This window comes from Pseudonaja textilis, chromosome Z (assembly GCF_049901715.1).
Source record: "Pseudonaja textilis isolate UNSWEBS1 chromosome Z, rPseTex1.2, whole genome shotgun sequence".
Classification (NCBI taxonomy): domain Eukaryota; kingdom Metazoa; phylum Chordata; class Lepidosauria; order Squamata; family Elapidae; genus Pseudonaja; species Pseudonaja textilis.
Genome location: NC_142008.1, coordinates 129,838,345 through 129,858,954, shown reverse-complemented (window position 1 = coordinate 129,858,954; position 20,610 = coordinate 129,838,345). Strand labels below are relative to the sequence as shown.

Genomic DNA, 20,610 nt, shown 5'->3' with positions numbered 1-20,610 from the left:
TGCAGCATCCCCATGGTCATGTGATCAAAATTCAGGCACTTGGCAACTGGCTTGTATTTATGACAGTTGCATTATCCTGGGATCATATAACCACCATTTGTAATCTTCCCAGCTGGCTTCTGACAAAGTCATTAGGAGAAGCCGAGTTCGCTTAATGACTGCATGGTTCACTTAACAACTGCAATGACTTAACAACTGTGAGAAAAAAGGTTGCAAAATGGGGCAAAACTCACTTAAACCTGCTTTGCTTAGCAACAAAAATTTGGGGCTCAGTTGTTGTTAAGTTGAGAACTACCTGTGCCAAAATGATTAAGAATTGGATTCAGTAACAACCCTCTTTAAGACATACATGAAGTTGGCTGAATTGCTTAAATGAGGAACCGAGATCTAGCACTCAACACATCTCTCCTAAATTAGAGATAATGGAGATTCCTTGTCCCCAAAAGAGGCCCATGGGATAGGGCATATTTCATCATCTCTACTCAGATTCTCGCTGTTTCAATAAGATGCCTGTAACCTCATAGCTGAACCCGAAGAACCACGAAATATAAAGGCGATAGGACATTTAGCTCAGATTAACTAAAAAAAAACCCTTAATATAAAAAACCCACTTTAGAACAAAGCAACCCCATTTGTAATACATTTTGCAAGTTTCTTAGGAATGCAAATTCTGCAGGAATGGAGGAATTAAAAGTGAAATAATTGCTTTTGTCATGCTAGAGTCTCAGGTGCATCACAGTCTGATCCCATGGGGGTACTTTTAGAAAGACAGGAGGAGCGTGTAATTAGTGTGCCCTGAATAATGCTTATTCCCAGCTATTTTTCTATGTTAAAAAAAAAGAGTTCAATGCTTTATGAAAGCACAGTTTGGTATTATTTTGCTGCCACAGCTGAAATCAACTTGCCTAGTAGGGAATAGAAGGTAAACATCTCCTGTTATTCAGAACACCATACAAAAAATTAACCACGCAAGCCTCAGATTCATTTAGGGGGAAGAGAAGTTCTAAATCCAGAATAGAAAAATTGAAAATGGTTGGGAGCAGAAGGAGAGGAGTAAATCATCTAAATAGTTGTAAAAGTACAAAGCTACAGCTGAACTGAAGAACAGAAAATAAAATAAGAAAACTCTAAAATTCCACAGAGTTTTTCTTACTCAAAAGCAGTGGTACAGGTACAACTCGACTTGCAACTATTTGTTTGGAGATTATTATTATTATTTAAATGGTCTTGAAAAAGGTCGCTTCTGACCAGTTACAACAGTTCATTTAGTGACCATTCAAAGTTACAACAGTGCTGAAAAAAAGTGACTTATGACCATTTTTCACACTTATGTCCATTGCAGCATGCTGATGGCCATGTGATCAAAATTCAGATGCTTGGCAATTGACTCTTATTTATGACCATTGCAATATCCTGGCATCATAGGATTCCCTTCTGCGACCTTCTAATAAGTAAAGTCAATGGAGAAGCCAGGTTCAGGTAACAACTGTGCTACTATCTTAACACCTGCAGTGATTCACTTAACAACTGTGGCAAGAAAAATAGTAAAACGGGACAAAATTCTCTTAACAAATGTTTTAACAATATAAATGTTGGGCTCAATAGTGGTCCTAAGTTGAGCACTATCTTGCATTCTGTTGTTATTCCCTCTCTACTTTCCATGGAAAGCAAAGAGTAAGAAGGACTAGTGTTGTCGAGTGGCTTCACAAGGCAAGAAGAGACACTTTATAGCTCAAAGCACAAGAGAAGATCTGCTGAGTCAGATTAAAGATTGAGGAGAATCCAGTAGCCTTTCTCAACCAATCAGATCCCTCCAGGAAGCCAATGAAACAAATATTATTGATATGATGCCTTCCGAATGCTGTTAAGACTTCTCCTTTGTGAATTCCCATTGAAGTAACCATCCTCATAATACCCAACAGAAGAAGCAAAGTTCATAAAACACCTTGTTTCTGTTAGACTTCAACAGCCTGACGGTTGGCCGCTGCTAGGAACCTGGAGCTAACCATCCTATGCAGAACTGCGGTGGCACTATTGTCTTTCTCCTGAATAAACAGAACGTTTTCTACTTCTTTTATTAAATTTGGAGGCTGCTGAACTCCAAATGACCCTGAATAACTGACCCTTTAAAAAGCAAAGAATAAAGAGTGGAAGACTTCCAGAAAAAAAGCGGGTTTTCGTTCTTGATTTCTGCACATGCTCACACTTCCCAACTTTTCAAAAAGAACGATCTGTACACTACAATCAATATGAACACCATTCAATCACTGTGATTTTTCTGTTCTAGAGTGTAGTCCAAGGAGAACATCATCCACAAAGCCTAAAACAGCTCACCCCAAACTATAGCTTGGAAAGTGAAATTATGTTCACTAGAGTAATTAAGAGTTAGTTGCTGATTCACACAGGGCTTCTGAAGTGATTATGGATTAGCGATGGATAACTTCTTGCCAGAGACAAAGTCTGATGTCAGACCTCAAGGGAGAAGATTCTGTTTTCAGCTGCCAGGTAGGAATGACATCAAAAGGCCAAACTAGAAACCAGGGACGTCAGTGTGAGAGGTCAAAAGGCGGTGTCAGAAAATCCTTTGAGGTTCGGGCTTTGCCCCAAACCCACTGAAGCCCCACTCATTTTTTGATACAGGGTCTCCAACAGATTCTTCTAGGGACTGCAGCACCCAATGGAAAAAGCTTGTTCATCTTTAGTACTGAGAGAATAAATAGCTCAGATTTGCATTACATTTGGGGCCTCTAAGTGGGATTGAAGATGGAGCCACAGATCTTGGTGGGTGCTGCAATATCTTTGGACCCCCCCAGAAGCTCCATAGATTGTCCTGGAGAGGCGGGGAGAATGGGAAGTACTTACTCTTTGCTCTAGGAGGGCCCTGCGGATAGACACCCGCTGCTCCAGCTCCTTGATCTCGCGCTCATGCTGGGCCTCGGTGTGGATCTTGATTTTGCTCTGATAAGCGTTCAGCAGCTCGAGCTCCTGCTGCAGCTGCATCCTTAGGACTTGGTATTCTGCCTCCTGAGTTTCATCCAAACGCAGCTAGGAAGAGAGGAGGAGGAGGAGGAAGAAGACATAAGGTCCTACAAAACCCACTTAGGATAGCCTGGCTCTTAAAGTGACAGACTGGCCTCTAACCAAAGGCAGAAATCTGTTAAATTGACTCCGCTTAGTCTGCCTGCTTTGCAAAACCGTTGCTGGAGGGCTCTCTACCTCAAGGGGATTATATGGCGAAAATTCCTGTTTGTGGTACGGCTCCCTGGTTGACAACGGCTAGAAATTCAACTCGCTGAGCATTCCCCATCTCAGCGAAGGACAAGGGGTACCTCTGGGATTTCTGTCTATTCTGTTTAGAAAGCACCTCATACCTGCCCCAATAAAGGGCAGAGGTGGGTGGAAGAGTCTGTTTTAAGAACAGACATACTGTCAGGTTCATGTTTTTTTATGGCGTCAGGAGATCAAAGCTTATATTCATTAAGCAGTTATGGTAAAAGGAACTCTATTAGCCCCAGAACTTTAAAACTAGTCACCCACCTCTTTGGGGTTTATTTGGGAGTGAAGAAGATGCTACAGAGAAAAACATGCTTCGGAGCCCTGTGAACAAGGGCCCCATTGCACACAATGGACATTGTGGCTTGGCAGGCAGCCTCTTTCCAAGGAAGCCTTGGGGACTACAGTTTTGAGAGCAAGCAATTACGGCTCTCTAAAACGTTTTACTCTCAGCATCTTCTCTTCCATTTTTCTTTTGGGAAAAAGCAAGACAATTAAACTGGTATTAAAATCAAAGCCACGTTTAAGGATAAATCAATCTCTTGGGCTTTGTTCAAGGTAGATAAATTCCACCTCAAGTGGTCAGCCCATATCCCATGGGGTTTGGTCATTTTATCTCAAACTTTGGCTGGCCAGAGCTGGAGGAAGAAGGTTGAGGATAGAAATAAAAACTGAAAAAAATAATTGGTTAGGGCCTAGGATTCAAAGCATGGTTGGAAAACGCTCTTCTCCGGGGATAGAGGAAGGGCTGATTCCTCCCTCTCTTCCACCCAAGGGGAGGGCAGCGCAGGGTACCTACGGCCTGGGTGGAGAGCATTTCATTGATGCTGTGGTCGTACTGCTCGGCTAAGATGGCCAGCTTGCGGGTCTGTTCATCCTTCAGGCGTTTGAGGATCCCCTTGTGTTCGCTCTTTGGGGTGGTCTCCAAGAGATGGTTGCGGAGGGCCTTGTATTGCCGCGTCTGGATCTTACAGGTGTCCTGAAACTGCTTTTTAATTTGCAGTTCTTTGGACTGGGTAGCAAGAGGAGGAAGAGGAGAAAAAGAGGGAAAACAAGAAAACAAAAACAGAACAATGCCAGTGACCAGAGGCGGGAGAAAGAGAATGGCAAATAAAGAACAAATGTGAAAGGAAGAGAAGGAGAGAGAGAGAGAGAGAGAGAGAAGGTGAGAGAAAGAGAGAGGGAGAGGGAGAGAGGGAGAGACAGAGGAGCATGTATTAGAGACAAACAACTTCCACCAGTGGGGGTTTTGGTGGGAATAAACTAATTCTAGTTTTACTCAGTAGTTTTACTATTCTAATGTTCCCACTTAAATCAAAATATGAAATAGCTACAGCCCAACCAAACAGCATGAATGGAGCGAAAATATACTTCCTGCTATAGGTTGATGAAACATAACAATGTAACAGTTGATAGGAACCTTTGGAGGTCTTCTAGTCCAACCCCACTCCCCCCAAGTAGGAAACCCTATACCATTTCAGACAAATGGTTGTCCAATCTCTTCTTTAAAACCTCAGGTTGGAGCACCCAACACCTGGTGGCAAGTCGTTCCACTGATTTAATTATTCTAACTTTCAGGAAATTTCTTAGTTCTACGTTGCTCCTCTCCTTGATTAGTTTCCATCCATTGCTTCTTCTCCTGCCTTCAGATGCTTTGGAGAATAGCTTGACTCCCTTTTCTTTGGGGAAGCCCCTTTGAAATGCTGCTACCATATTAGCCCTAGTTCTTCTTTTCACTAGACTAGACATACCCAATTAAACTAGAAATAACCAAAAATGGGATTTGCTCTGAAAGAAGGAACAATGCAGTATGCATTTGCTGACACCATCTATGAGGTAGCTTCAAGAAGCAGGACTAGGAGGGTCTTCTTTCTGCCTAAGACCCCATGAAGGATAAATGCCATGCCTGCATGGAAAAAAATAATTGAACCAGTCGATGAAGAAGCTTCATATATTCCTTTATGAGAGGATGGCTGCCTGTGGAATAACTAGGACAACGGGAATGGGGAGACCTGCTAGAAATTTCCTATAGGCCCTACAGGTAATCCTCTACTTACAACCATTTGTTTAATGACCATTCGAAGTTACAACGGCTTTGAAAAAAGTGACTTACAAGCAACCCTCACACTTACGACCGTCACAGCATTCCCATGATCAAAATTCAAGTGCTTGGAAAACCAGCATTTATGTACAATAGTGGCAACGTCCTGGGATAATGTGATTGCCATTTGTGACCTTCTCTGCAGGCTTCTGACAAGCGAAGTCCGTAGGGGAAGCCGGATTCACTTAATGATCCACTTAACAATTGCAGTGAAATGTTTTACAACCGTGGCTAAAAAAAACAGGTTGCAAAACCGGGTATGGCTTACTTATCAACTGCCTTGCTTAGCAGTGAAAATTCTGGGCCCAATTGTGGTTATAAGTCAAGGACTACCAGTATTATGAACTGAGAAGCAGCTGAAGGGTTCTAGCTAGTTCTCCCCGTTGATTATATTTCCTAGTTATCTGTGTTTGGCTGATGACCAGGCGACAGGCAAAGAAGCTTCGGCAGGGAAATTTACAAGGGGTCTGCTTGTTCAAGAGGCTGAAATCTTGGACAAACATTCAGTAAATATTTGCTTGTTTGTTTCTTCCTGAGTTATCAGTGATCATTCCTGAATATAAAACGCACAAATGAATGATATGCCAGATTCTGAACTATATCAGAAACTTTACACGCACACCTTGGAGTGTGTTAAACAGCGGAATGTTGGACGTCTGTGGAGAATCTGTCATCCGGATCACAGCTGACTCTAAAGTGCTTTTTCAAAAGACAATTAGACTGTTTTTTTCCCTTGAGAAAGAATTATAACACGTTTCGTTTCTTGTCCAAGAAACTTCATCAATTCTGATGGTGGGGTGGGTGGGTATATACGGAAGGATAGTTTCTGACCAGATGGTGGGGGTGGAAGGACTGCATTTCTTTGCAGTCATCTCGTCGTTAATACTCTCCCAGAGAGCTCTTGGCCATTTGCGGGTTTGCCTTTGCCCTCAAGATCACCTGAATCAGAATGCAATTGGTTGTGCATCCCCTACTTCCAGCCTACAGTGCAGTTCTTGCAGCAGTTCCAAGAAGATTCTACAGTTGCACCCTGATTCAGGTGACCTTGAGGGTAAAGACAAACCTCCAAGTGGCCTCAACAGCTCTCAGGGAGAGCACTAACAACCAGAGGACTGCAAAGAAATACAATCCTTCCACATGCACCCCAACACACACACCACAGTCAGAACCTTTCCTTCCGGGTCTTGTTTATATTGAAATGTAAAAACCTGAAACCATAGCGCTCGCCAAAAGAGATGTTTCTTTTTTAAAAATATATAAAAACAAAAGAAGAAATTGAATAATGAAATTATTATGTATGTTTAAATAATGTGGTGATTGGCATTAGAAGAAGGTATTGGAATGCTGAGTAATTAAACAATGCAGGATCATGAACTATTATAAATATGTGTTATCAATATTAGAATTATATATACAAATGTGATGAATGTAAGGGATGTGATGAATGTTGTTATTTCTGCACCAAAATGTATGACGATTAGGTGCCACACTGTTTATGTATTGATGACTATAAGTAAAATAAATTAAAAAAACTTGATTAAAAAAAGAACCTTTCCTTCCATCCTGCCAATATTCAGTCTCAACTGCCAGTACCTGTCCTTCCAACCCGCCCCCCGCCCCCACTCTCTCTCTCACACACACACACACAAACCATCACCATCACAACATATGAAGTTTCTTGGGTGAGAATTGAAACATTTTGCTCTTCTTCCTCAAGGAAAAAACAAGTCTGTCTGCTGTTGGAAAAAGGACTTTTGAGACAACTGCATGTTGGGTTTTTCTAAAAAATGCTAAAGTGGAAAAAAAATCAGTGCACATTACCATAATCTGTATAAAAAAAATGACATCACTGCAGCTCCACATCATGGCCTAAATATAGATGGTAGGTGATATTCTCAACACCCATTCCCCAATAAGCTGGTGATGGCTCTTCATCCTCTACCCTGTTCTGCAACAAAAAATATTCTTCATTCTCATGTTCAGGATTGGAAAGTTTCCACAGGATACCTTTTGAGGACTTATCTCTGTTGGCGGTAACTTCCAATCCATCTGCACTCACTTTAAAAGGACTTTTAGGCCTTCTCTTGTAATCTAAGCACTATTCAATTTCATTTCAAAATACATGTTGGAGAAATGGAAGGAAGGATGAGAGTAGGTTTCAGCATTAAGATGTCAAATGGAAACCATTTTGCCTAGCAAAACCCAAAATATTATTTTTCAGGCATTGATAGAACAAACTCAGCTGATTTTGAGAGACAAGAATCTGCAAGAGTGATGAATATCTGTTGTTCGTCACTGTATAAAATGTTATACGGATGCAAACTTCATACATTTGTCAAAAATGGACCTGCAGTTACCAAGGACAAACATCATAAATTATTTTTAAATCTTGGAAAAGTTCATTTCTTTGGCAAGGCCTTTTAGTGATTTATCGTTCTATCAGCCACAGTACAGAATTTGAATACCCTACTAGTTTAAAATAATTCATGAAGAATGCTGGCCCCAGCTTTCCCAGTTTGGTGCATTCCAGTTATGTGGACTACAGTCCCATGATCCATGCTAAATTGGCCACATGGAAAACACAAAGGGAGAGAAGGCAATTCTGAGCAAAACATGATGCATGAGGGAGGAATCCACCTGACTATCACAAAACATGATGCAAGGGATAGGGGTAGGGTTAATCCAAATTAAATGCCCTCCTCCCCCTTTATAAGTTATGTTTCCAATTATGAGTTTTTGGATATGCAGAAGCGAACTTTTGAGCTGCCAAGGAAATGCTATTCTCTTTTTATTTAAATTGAGTCTATTCACCCCAAAGCTCATATTGATGAGCAAAATGTTTATTTCCTTGCATCTCTGATGACATCCCTCATATCAAAACCCACTCATTTTTTTTGTAATTTATGCTACACCTCTGTAATTTATCCTACAACTTTTCATGGCTACAATCTTTCATCATTCTTTGGACATCTAAAATGACCCCAAACCCCAAAGGGGGTAAAAAAAATTGTCTATACGTTTTCCACTTGTGTATGTTATTTTAATTTATTTCATTAGCACCTCATATGCTTGCGAGGTCATAAAGAGAGAAATGAGGTACTAGGAATTAAGGTAACAGTGGAATGTGGAAGAACAAACCTCCACTTACAGCCTCCCAATAATTTTACTTATGGAAACCTAAAGTACATTAATTGATGTTTTTGGCACAAAGTGCATGAAAATAGACATATAGCCCCATATTTAAGCTTAAGTGCCCTATTTTCTTAAAAATCAAATCACATCAAACTCAAAATTCACAATACAGAGGTGGTAAATTGTGGTGCAGAATTTTTATTTTTTTTTTCCTTCAAAATTTCACATGCATCCACAATAGGGAAGGGAGAAATAAATAAACCACAGAAGAATGTCCCCCCACATGAAATGGGAGAAATAAATTAAAAATATTTCACATAGTTTTTAAAAAATGTGAACATAGAGGAAAAAAAAACATAGTTCAAACACACACAAAATGGGAATACAAAATATATTATTAAAATGGACAAAATAGAATCTAGATTAATGAAAACAAACTTGGCCAAAAAAAAAAAAGGTTAAGAGGAATGCTAAAAAAAATACACAAATCCATGGATGTTGCAAAACTGAAATAAATTAAAAAAATCACAGGTGAACCAAAAAAGGGAGAAATACAAGGTATGTGCTTTATGCAAACATGGGACCAAAAGCCAGAATCAATGAGCATGGAATTATTTCTAATTTAGGATAATCTGAAACTTATTGATGGTAAATTGGGAGGAGGGAACTGGGCTAACTACAAGAAGAATGGATAACAAGAAACTGAAAAAAAATACATAGAAATGCAGAGACTGTTTTAAAAATATGCTACAAAAATAAACAGGAATGAAGACTCTTTTCAAATTGATTTAAGTCTATAAAACATGGCATTGCCTACTCAGAAAGACAAAAATCTTAGCCACTGCAAAGCCGATTTTCTTAACTGCTACTGAAACAAACAGGATTTATTCTCAAAGTTGGTGAATTCAGGACCACTCTGTTTGTTGTCAGTCACGTTAACATCCTGAGTGGATTAAAAATATTGATTCTGTGATGATATAATGTTGCCAAGAATGATTTGGACTTCAGTTTGATTCCCTACCAAATAAATAAAAACTTTAAAAGCTAGTTAATCAACAAAGAAATTAATGCAAACGGTTGGGAATTTTACGCTTAGCTTGCCCTTATTGCTGTGCAAAGTCATCCCAATGCAGTGGATGTATGTCACAATTAAAATGGACACAGTATGTCACAATTAAAATGGATCAAGATACTGGAGTTAAAAAGTGGGGCAGGCTGTAATAGAGGTTTGGTAACCTCAATGCCAAAGCATTGGGTTTCAGAACTGTAACAGCTGATGATTGGATGGAAGAATAGTACCATCCTCTCAGTGTAGCAGGGGGTCATCTAGCCAGGAGCTGGGGATAACGCATTCATCACATGGCAGTGGACGCGTGTTGACTATCGTTACCCTAAAGCTTAGGAAATAGTTCCTAGAAGAGTGATGTGGGCAGAGGTTTAAAAGTGAAGGGGAATTGGGTGGGTGGGGCGCAGCAATTTGCAACATGGGCAGTTCCGCCGAATTTAGCCAGCCGGATACGGCTTTGGGGGTGTGGGCTTTTCTTTGACTTTTTAAATGCAACTGCTCACACCTCTCTTTGTTTAAAGCTTTGTAATTTGAAACCATTTGGTAGTTTCCTTTTCTTTCAATGCCAAGCCATACCTCATGCCAGCCTTCATTTCAAATGCCAGCATGTGGTTTTTCATTTAAAAGAAGAAGAAAAAGCTACTGGGTGGCCCATTATTGTTTTAAGTGGAAAAAATCTACAGCAATAAGCTGCTGTTTTATGAATTTCTCCCATTTGCAGTCAAATTGTATTGTTTAAAAATTCTATTAGAACCCCTTTCCTCCCTGCACAAAAAATTATATAAAACTTACCAACCTACCCACAAACAAATACAAATATGAACATTCAAGTTCAAACTTTTAAAAAGAGGGATTGTTACAAATATGGTGAAAAATGATAAATATATGTATGTGTGTGTAAACATGCACACACACACATACCAATGGTGGAAGTATATACGAACGGCGAAAGAATCACTTAAACTAAGCAAACACTCAGGAGCTGAAGGACTTGGTTTTTCAAAACGTATTTAATTTCTCAAGTCTTCATATCATTATAAAGGGGGTTCGTTCTCTGTGGCAGACGAAGAACTAGTGTATTTTAGCAGGAACTCAAAGCTTTTCAGAAGGTAAAAATGGCTTGACATGAAGACACATTAAAATCTCCTCACTGCACAAGAGATGCTGAAGATGGAAAAAGCAGTCATTACTGCATCTTTTAAATAGAGGTTACCAGAAAGAATTTGTAAAGAATGGAACATTATTTATTTTATTGGCATACCTGGAGCTGTCTTATCTTGGATGATGGAAATAGGAAATATTTGGCCCTCCCAAATAGCAGACACAAAAGGGTCTCAGGTGATTCTTTCCTCGTTGACACAATGAACACAAGACAAAACCTCCCGTCCACACCCAATATGTAAATAATCAGAGCTCACACAAACATTTGGTTCTCCACTCTGATCATATTAAAGCTTCTTTTACCAAACACATCCTGCCCAGAACCTCCTGGTAAGAAAACAGCAAAACATCAACAAACCATGGAGGGAGGGAAAAAAAATGACTTTGAGAGTAAATACTGGAAAAGTACTTCGGTCTGATTCCCCAGAATTCCAGAAGCTGGCCCACTGCACAGAATATTGCCATGTGAGAGACAGGCAGTTCAACTGGAATGGCTTGTTTCACAATGATAGGCAAGGAATAGAAACCCAAGATACTGGAGGGCTCTTATCTCCAGGGCTTCCTGGCAGGTGGGGACACACGCAGGCGACCACTGCTTCTATTCAACTGTCTCAATGGCCCACTGGAATGGTTTCCGGGCCTTGCCACACGTGCCACCAAGCAGGGGATGCGGCTGGGCCTTTCCTCCCTCAGAACATATAAGCCTTTGAGACAATGGAGCACAGAAGGGGGCAGCTGAGCGCAGATCACCTTGGTGAGGATCCTGTTGAGGGTACGGATTGGTTTGGCAAGGAGAGTGAGGATCCGGTGGTGCCAGGGGAGGGGCGGCTGCCGATGGCGGGATAATACCGGGATACGACTCCGGAAGCTGCCTTTGTTTGTTTTGGGGAAGAGGCGGAAGAGCCCCTGTTCGCTAACCAGCCCCAGGCGCTGCAAGATCCGGAAAACCGGGCGTGGGAAATGCAGAAGGGCCAAGAGCAGAAACCGACGGGCATGGCGGGGAAATCCCTTTAGGCTGTGCCTTGCCAGGGCCCCCAGGAGATAAAGGGGCAGGAAAACCCAGGGAGAAGCTAAGAGGTAGGAGGCCAAAAGAATGACCGGGACATACAGACACCCCCTGTTGGCACTCAACCCCACCACCCCTACTGTCCCCCCCATCTTGATCAGAAGAAGAAAGGAGGAGCCGGAGAGAAGAAAAACAGAGTGCAACAGGGTGTATGTAACTGCCAGGCCCACTAGGAATCCTTCAAGGGCCAGGAGGACATCTTGAAAACTCCCCCCCTGGGCCCAGAGAGCAGCGAGCAAAAGCAGGAGACTGGGGGCGCAAGGGTACGCAGAGACCAACAAAGCCAAAGCCACACAGAGAACATGAGGCAAAACCGTTGCCACTGGAGAGGTGGCCGGCTGAGACTTGCCAGCCCCTGTTGACTGTAGGGATCGATCGCTGGCTGGGCAGCCATCACCTGAACCTCTCAAGGACCCCTCCTCTAGAATAGTGGGGAGAGCGTACAAATCCTCTTGGCCTAGAAATGGTTCTAGCTCTTCGTCAGCTTCTTGGCCATCAGGCTCCGGAACGCCCGGTCGCCCCCAGATTGGCAGCAGAGCCTCAGAGGCATCTCTGCAGAGATCCAGCTCTCCAAGAAACTTCTGGTTCAGACCGACATCGGCAACTCCCTTGCCATACAGTTCTTGCTGTTTTAGGCTAGCCATAGAATAGTCTAAAATCCACCCTTTGCTGCTTGAACCTAAGACATTGTGACCCTCCCCATCGAGCCCCAGGAACTCCTGCCTTTCTGCCTCCTGCCCATCTGGAATTATATCTGCCATGCAGGGCCAATCTGGCTTCACCTCCCCACGATCCCTCATTTTTGACATCAAAGACTCTACGCCCTGATCCCTCAAGCCTACAATGCCCTTTTGTGACCACTCTTGGACAGGAGGCCCCATATGCACTGCGTCCGGCCTTGGAGTTTCCTCCTCTTGACTGCATTCCTGGACCACCTGTTCATGACCGTCTAGCTCAGACTTTGAAATGTCCTTTGTATGTGTGTACATCTCTAAAAGGCCTGGGTATTTTATCTCCACATTCCCTACCTCAGCTTCAACCTGAGTTGACTCCAAAACCTCTCTAACACGTGTGCCATCACCTCTATCATCACAAACACAATCTGACTCCAGGACATCCAACTGACACCCTTTTGGATCTAGATACTCAGTGTGCACGTCTGCCAGAGGCTCCTGATCCCCCGCCACACTGTCCCAAGGACCACGCCCACCCAATAGGTCCTGTCCAGAGTCTGACTTCCAGCCTCGTATCTGTCCATTTCTGTCACCCCCTGAGTGCCCCTGCCCTGACTCCAGAACTCCCACAACCTGCCCTTCCGGGCACAACTGGCAGCAAGGTGGTGTGTAGGTAGCACCTACTTTGAGGCTTTTAGGCTGCTGCCGGACCTCCATGGCATGCTTCTGGCGCAGTTCCTGTTCACGGCGCTTATTGTATTCCAGCTGATTTGACAGCTCAGTTTGGTGTTGCAGACGGGTAAGCTCTGTGCGGGTACGCTGGACAGTATGAAGGTGGCGAAATTCCAACTCCTGGGTAGACTCATGCTGGCGCAGCAACATGGCGCACTCCAGATCCTTCTGTGTTTGTTTCTTGTTCAGTTCCTGGGGGTCAGGGGTGGGGAAGAGAGCAGAGTTAGAATGTCCAGATCCATAGAGTTTTATCTATGGTTCCAACATATAAGAAATATTCAGCACTTTTCTTTCTTTTGTCCAATGAGAACCCTCTTCTCTAACGGCCAGACAACAGCAACTCTTTTTAGCAATAGCAACAGCACTTAAGACTTATATACCACTTCATAGTGCTTTATAACCCTCTCTAAGCAGTTTACAGAGTCAGCCTATTGCCCCCAACTATCTGAGTCCTCATTTTACCCATGTCGGAAGGTTGGAAGGCTGAGTCAACCTTGAGCCTGGTGGGATCTGATCTGACAAATTGCAGTCAGTCAGCAGTAGCAGCCTGCAGTACTGCACTCTAACCACTGCAGCTCATATTAGGGACCCCTTTTTCATTGCCCTTTGACTTAGTATCCTATTTGTGTACGTGAACAATATGAGAGTTGATACTATATCAACCACAATATCCTTCTGGACGATCTAAGGTTTGGGAGTGGTTTTCCTTTCTCTGTAGTTGGGTTTAGTTGGTAGGTAGGGAGATCAGGCCTGAGACTTTTGCACACAGGGTGGATTAGATTTCAGTGCGCCTCAATGTGCCCCACACGTATTTCTATGTGGTGTCTAAACAGGATTGCATCAATTTGGGGTCAGATATCATGATTATGATCTCCAACTGTATGCCTTGATTTTTGGCTGATCAGGTGATTATCACAAAGTCTTGTTCCAGTCCTTGAGGTTGTGTGGATCTGGATGGGTAGAAACACCCAACCCTGAGAAGACCGAGTGGTTTTGAGTATGTGGACTATCCAGATCTGGAGATATTCCATCTTTAGTCTTGAAAGGGTTAATACTTCCTGTTTCAGGACTGTGGCCCAATTTGAGGATCTTCATGGGCTCACAACTCCTGCTCAAACAACGGGTGGCATTTGTGGCCAAGAATATTCTTGCTTAGAAAGAAGCCAATAGGCTTCCAGGTGCAATTCAAGGAGTTGCTTATCTCTCTTTCTCTCTTTCTAAAACTCTCATTTCTATAACCTTTAACTGGGCAAAATGGTGCTTTAGGAAACAATTTTTAAACCAAGGCTCCTCAAATGGATTCATTTACCTAACGTGTCTAAAATCCGGGACCCATAACTCCCATGGAACTGAAATTTGGCAAATTGTATAAAACATTTTATGACATCAAAATCATAAAGTGGTTTATGACATAATACATAATGTCATAAAGTATTTCCTCTGCTGATGTCTAATTGTGCTATACAGTTCAACATGGGCAATTTTTCCAATGAAGACACTGCACGAGACCTTCTGTCACTCAGGAATCTGGTAAGGAAACATCTTTGGAAGGATGACCCATCGGTTGTCTAGTTACCTATAATGCCATCCATGGCGTGGTGGATTGTCTGCTCATCCCATGACTGGCAGAGTCAACATGTTCTGGGTCCCACTTATTTAGACAATAGCAATAGCACTTAGACTTATATACCACTTTATAGTGCTTTACAGCCTTCTCAAAGCTTACAGAGTCAACATATTGCCCCCAACAATCTGGGTCCTCATGTTATCTGGTGGGACCAAATAACAAAAGTGTGGACTTTCCTCACCGTGGAGCCTCCATTTTCTAAAGTAATTTCTCCAGGATTCATATGGCCTCCAACCTGGCATAATTTAAACAACCTTTTAAAAATCTGGCTTTTCTCCAGGCCCTGGACTAAAGTCGATGGTTGACTCCTCCTAATTAGTTTCCTAGAGGCTGTGCTATTTTTCCTCTGAGCAGTTTATATATTGGTTTTGTATTGTAATATTTTAAATGGTTTAATATTATACCCTGTCGAATGTTGCTAGGGAATTGGGTGGCCTAACTTCATTTAATTAGTGGACATTTAATGAATTAATAAGTCACAAAAAGCTTGCAACGGCAGGCATTCAAGTAACCATTCATTATGGCAACTCTTTCCAAAGAGATACAAGTGGAAAATAGGGGAACACAATTTAGCCTGCCCAACACACCCATCCCTCAGAGTACATCTCCTGCTGTTTTGCTTTTCAAGCACAGATTCCCCCCTTCCTGCTCCCATCAGGCACCAATTACTGCTCCCCACCTCCCGCAGTAAGTCTTGGTCCAAGTTATGGCGTGCCAGCAGCATCTTGCGTTTGTACTGGCGGCATTGCAGCTCAAAGTACTGCCGCTGGCGCCGCAAAAGGTTGGCCTCTTCCTCGGCCTGATAATGTTGCATGTTTTCTTTTTGTCTCAGCAACCATTCCTGCTTTTCCCGCTTGGGTGTGCTCTGATTCTCCTGCAGCTCCTGCAAAAGGAATAACACAAAAAAGTGAACACTCCTTTGTTGACACATTGGCCTAAGCTTTGGCTGTTGTTAGGCAGCATGTTGACAAACTGCAATGACCGAGTTCATCTGACACGCTAACCCGCAATTCAGTATACCACTGAATTATGGTTAACGTGATGTGGAAATTTAGATGTGGGGAAGTACAGCCATTGCCCCTCCAACATTTGTGTACAAGAGTGGAAAAGACTGTGGGTAGATTCCTCCAAACGTGGTCAGCCCAGGGGTTTTGGAATACAGATCTCATTATGTCTAGCTCACATACCAAGACATACTGTATATTGAGGAAACCTATCTTGGCAAACAGTTCATGGCTGGAGATTAACAGGCACAGAATTCCAAAAGAATGCGTATAAATTATACCTGTGGGCAAATTTTCATTTCCTTTTTAATATACCTTTTTGTTTTTATCCCGGAGCAACAACAAATACAAGGGACATAAAACCCTGACTTTCAACAATGTCTCTCCATGTTTGCCACAGTATATGATATTTCTACCTTTCTCTTCAAAGATACAGGCTGCATATCATTATAGGAACTGTCAGCATGACAGCATAAATCTCACTTGGTTATTTCTGGCCTTTTAAGGACATGAAATTTTCCACATATTCCTAAAAACCAGTTAAATATTTTATCTTCCCCTAAAGAAGGCATTTGCAGCATTATACATGAAATAAAACAAATCAAAATAAGAAGAAAACAAATTGTGGCAAGAATTGCTAGAAGTTGGGTGACATGTAAATTTAACTCATTATTTTCATCTTTCATCATCACCATTGCTCTGAAAGGCTTCCTAGTCACAAGCAGAGGTAGGGTGGCAAAAGGAACTTTGAAAAGTCAGTTGCCAAACCAGTGTGGGACAATGAACTTTCGCTTTCCTGCTGCTACGTTTCACTACCCTTCAAATCGGGATACCTCTTTCAGCTGCTCCTTCCGTAACTTATACTGGCGCTTCTGTGATTCAAGTAAGTTGCCCAACTCCTTCTTCTGTTGACCCAAGATATGTTGCTGAAATTTCTTCTCTTCGGCCAGGGCAGCTTTTGCCTGCAGTCAGGGTCACCAATGATGGGAGTGGAACAGAAAGATAGCTTAGCCATGCCTCGGCTTGCATACGTGCTGGTAATTTTGTACATAGTCAGAACATCATCCAAGAGGGTGGGGAAACTAGACATTACTGCAGATGTGATGTGACCAATAACTTCAAACCATCCTTTACAGCAGAGGTCCCCAAACCCCGGCCCTTCAGGAAGCAGGCCACTGAAGTGGGCGGGGGGCAAGTGCGCAAAGCTTCATTTGTGCTCGTGCAGGATTTAGGTTGCACGTGCAAAACCATTTTCCCGCCCACCCCCGAAGCTGCCAAAGCCTTTGCCACCAGTTCGTGGAACCAAAAAGGTTAGGGACCCCTGCTTTAGAGAGAAATGGGACTCCTAGTATGGGAAAGTGTACCATTTGCTCTCTGGGAAGAAATGGCAAACCACCTTGGAATGAAGAGCCAAGAAGCAGATTGTCTCTTCGTCTGGACAAGGAGGAAACTTGAGATTGCCCACACGTATACCAACAGTTTGCTCCTCAGGAGGAGGCCGCAACCTCTGGTAGATTTAGAGCTCTGTGAGATGAGTTATCTTGCTCAATCCACAGTTGGGGCTTTTAAGAACAGTTGGTTTGCATATTTCTTTTTCTAATCACTTTTGGAAACTGCTTGTTGACTGCTGTTCAGATATTAAGAACCTTTGGATTGAGACGTTTTACAGCACTGGATGAATTTCCTTCCATCTTTAGTGAAAAAATTTTTAAATACAAGTTTAAGTACTTAAAAAAATTCTTTTAGAATAAACAGCAAAAGGTGATTAAAATGTTGACTTTGGAATGTTGCAAGTCAATGAGGGGCCAAGACAGATTTTATTTTAAAAAAAGGGAATTAACTGAAAGAATCCCTCCCATGAGAAAATTATTTTGTTTTGAACTCTCCAAAAGAAATCATGAAGGCTCAACATTAGAGGGAATCAAAAGGAGCCAAAGATTACAATTAAAGAGGATCACTTAAATTTGAATTATTAATATAGGATGAAGCAAAATATTTTAACATGGGAAACACTGAAAGACTACCTTGAACAATGTCAATTTTACAAGTGTCTGTCTCTAACTACACTGTTTCAAGGATATTAGGAAAGAGGAACAAGTTTTACTTGATAAGATTGAGTGAGCTGAAAGCGGATTTAAAAATGACAGCTACAAGAATAATATGGAAAAAGATATTCTGGATATACAAAAGAAACTGGCTCACTTCTTAATAATTAAAAAGGGTAATATACTAAGAGTAAATTTTTCCTATACTCAATTTACAGAAGAAAGCTTTGAAGAATTTTACAGAGGGGACAAAGAAAATATGAAAAGAAGCTCTAGGTCGTAGGACATTATTTGAATGGATCAAGATTGTTAAAAGCAAAGGGAAGGAATATCAAGTTGGTTTATTTGTCCAAGGTTAAAATAGATACGCTGTTATCTCCAGAAACCTTACAGTGAACTTTTGCTGATTAGGATTGAAACGACAAGAGATGGGAGGAAGCAGGAAGAAGAATTCATGTGCTGCATTTTAAGAGAAGGTAATAACTTGTTAAAATTACTTATACGTTTGATGAAGAAGTCATTTCTTTATAGCTTTTTTTTTCTTTATTCTTATTTTTGTATCTTTTCTATTTTTATTTTCCCCTCTTTTCTGCACTTTCTATTTTTTCTTTGTATTCTTTTTCATTTTAATTGTCTTAGTTTTTAATCTCTGTAATTGTAATTAATAAAAATATTATACAATAATTGTACAATTTGTACAAGGCATAACATTTCTTGACAAGCGAAATAACTGATTTTAAACACCCTTGCCTAAATTATTCAATTCTTTGGGGGAGGATGTTTTAATTTTAAAGAATAGATCAGATCCAGGAACACAGGGGCCTGTTATGACCAAACCTATTTCTGTTTAGGATAATTGATCTCCTTGCTTGTGTGGCCAGAAGGATTGGGAACAATCAGAACAGTGTGAGTTAATCAGAGAGGCTCTTCCCAAGCAAACCTGCAATACTTTATTTAATCTCACAAGAGTTGTGTATAAATGTGTATGATAAGGAATAATCAAAAGGAAATAGGGAAAATAATTACTTCAATTTGGAGATAGTTTTTCACCAAGGATTAAAAAACATGCCACCTACAACAGTTCACAGTACTTTGGTGACATGCCTGAAAGCTCATTTAAGAATGGATGATAAAAATACTGGTCTCATGAAATTACCATTAATTTGCATGACTTCAATCTTCTCTCATGAGACTTTGCAATTTTTTCAGGCAAGAATGCTGAAATGTCTCAAAAATTTGGGATCAGTATTAGCAATTTGGACAATTTTTCCTTCCTTCCTTTCCCTCCTTCTGTTTGAAATAAGCTGTTTTAGTCCCTCTTATACTAAAGCGATTTAATTTTTGCCTTTCACTGTAATAAATCCCACTGCAACTTGTGCTGGAGGCTAAAGTTTCCCACCTTCCTAATCTCTTAGGAATTCATTTTTAGTTTCTACCCCTTTGGCCAAGTGATCTTCCACCTCCCTATCCAAGTCACCTGTTCTCACCTCTTTCTCAAAAATAGCCTGATGCTTCTTAGCCAGTTTTTCAGCCTCAGCCGAGAAGTTGTTGCGGTGGGCCTCCAGCTCTTTGTCGAGACGTAGCTGGTGCTCGTCCAGTTCAGCCCGCAGTTTGTTCTCCAGAGCCAGCAGCTGTTTCTGATGTTGACGCCGCATCCGTTTGTAGCCACTCATCTGATCCCGTAGTGCCGAGTCTTGCTCATGCTCCTGGATTTGGCGAGTCACCTGAAAGGAAGGAATGGAAGAGAGGAAGAAGAGAGAAACAGGAAAAAATGAATCCAAATTTAATTTAATCCAAAAGTATGATGGGTAGACAATACCATTCATGGGTTTATTACTCAACTAATCCTGCCGTGGAGTAACAGGAACAATATACTGAAGTGTTGTTCACATGCACATTCAGACCTGAAGCAGGCAAGGATCTGGTTATGAGCATCTTCTATCTCTCTCTCTTGGCTGATCCTCATACCAGATCAAATCTTTTCCTGGATTTGCACGGGGCCTGAAGAGGCTCAGGAAAAATTACCTTCCAGTCAAGGAGAGGTTATGGTGACGGGAGACAGGGCAGCAGTGGGCAGTTTCCTACTACCACTTGCACTGTGCCAGCCAAAGAAAAGCCACAGCCTCCAAAGAGTAGAAAAAGAGTGCTCACGCTGGATCCTATGTATGTACTCTCGTGCACTTTGGATCGTGCACTTTGGATCCAACTATAGCACGCCTCTAGTACATAGAACCTCCCTTGATGGTAAAGAAACTTTTCTAAATTAAATAACTGAAATAATCAAGTATTTAATAATTCAATTTTTTTAATTGTATGAGATTTAATGAAGCAGCTGTCTTAAGAAACAGAAGCATTCACATTTTAAATAAATATTGCTAACCTCTCAGAAAATAGTTGAAAAAAATGTTCTCAATAGGCATAGGTATAGGTTTCTGCCACTTATCCATAGTTCTGGACTTACCAAAGGAAACTTTCAACTATTTTGCTTGATCAACTCCTAAATAATGTTAAAAACAGTAATACATCCAAAGCCTTCTTGTTCACCATGAATACACCTTTTAAAAAAAATAGGCAGAACACAACTGCATTTCAGTTAATTCAGATTTCTTTCTGTCTTAATTTTGTCTGCTTCTTGCTTAACAACTGCACTGCAGCAAATTCCTACAAAGGGCTCCAGATGCCACAAACATTGAAACTTCACTGACTAATACATTAAGAGAAAGGAAGAA

At 41.5% G+C, this 20,610-nt stretch overlaps 1 protein-coding gene across 6 annotated transcripts in view; it reads right to left on the bottom strand.

Annotated features, from left to right (window-relative positions):
* Positions 1 to 20,610, bottom strand: part of TAOK2 (TAO kinase 2) — a 41,267-nt gene that overhangs the window by 2,084 nt on the left and 18,573 nt on the right. For 4 of the 6 annotated variants that reach the window (XM_026711892.2, XM_087918305.1, XM_087918304.1 and 1 more), the window contains 4 exons: positions 19,369 to 19,605; positions 16,670 to 16,798; positions 15,512 to 15,715; positions 8,689 to 13,397 (listed from right to left, as the gene is read on the bottom strand). In XM_026711892.2, the coding sequence (XP_026567677.2) occupies positions 11,280 to 13,397; positions 15,512 to 15,715; positions 16,670 to 16,798; positions 19,369 to 19,605 (2,688 nt within the window). In that variant the 3' untranslated portion in view covers positions 8,689 to 11,279. Of the gene's footprint in view, positions 1 to 2,862; positions 3,046 to 4,072; positions 4,286 to 8,688; positions 13,398 to 15,511; positions 15,716 to 16,669; positions 16,799 to 19,368; positions 19,606 to 20,610 lie in introns of those variants that run through there. The other 2 variants (XM_026711896.2, XM_087918307.1) reach the window with 1 other exon arrangement.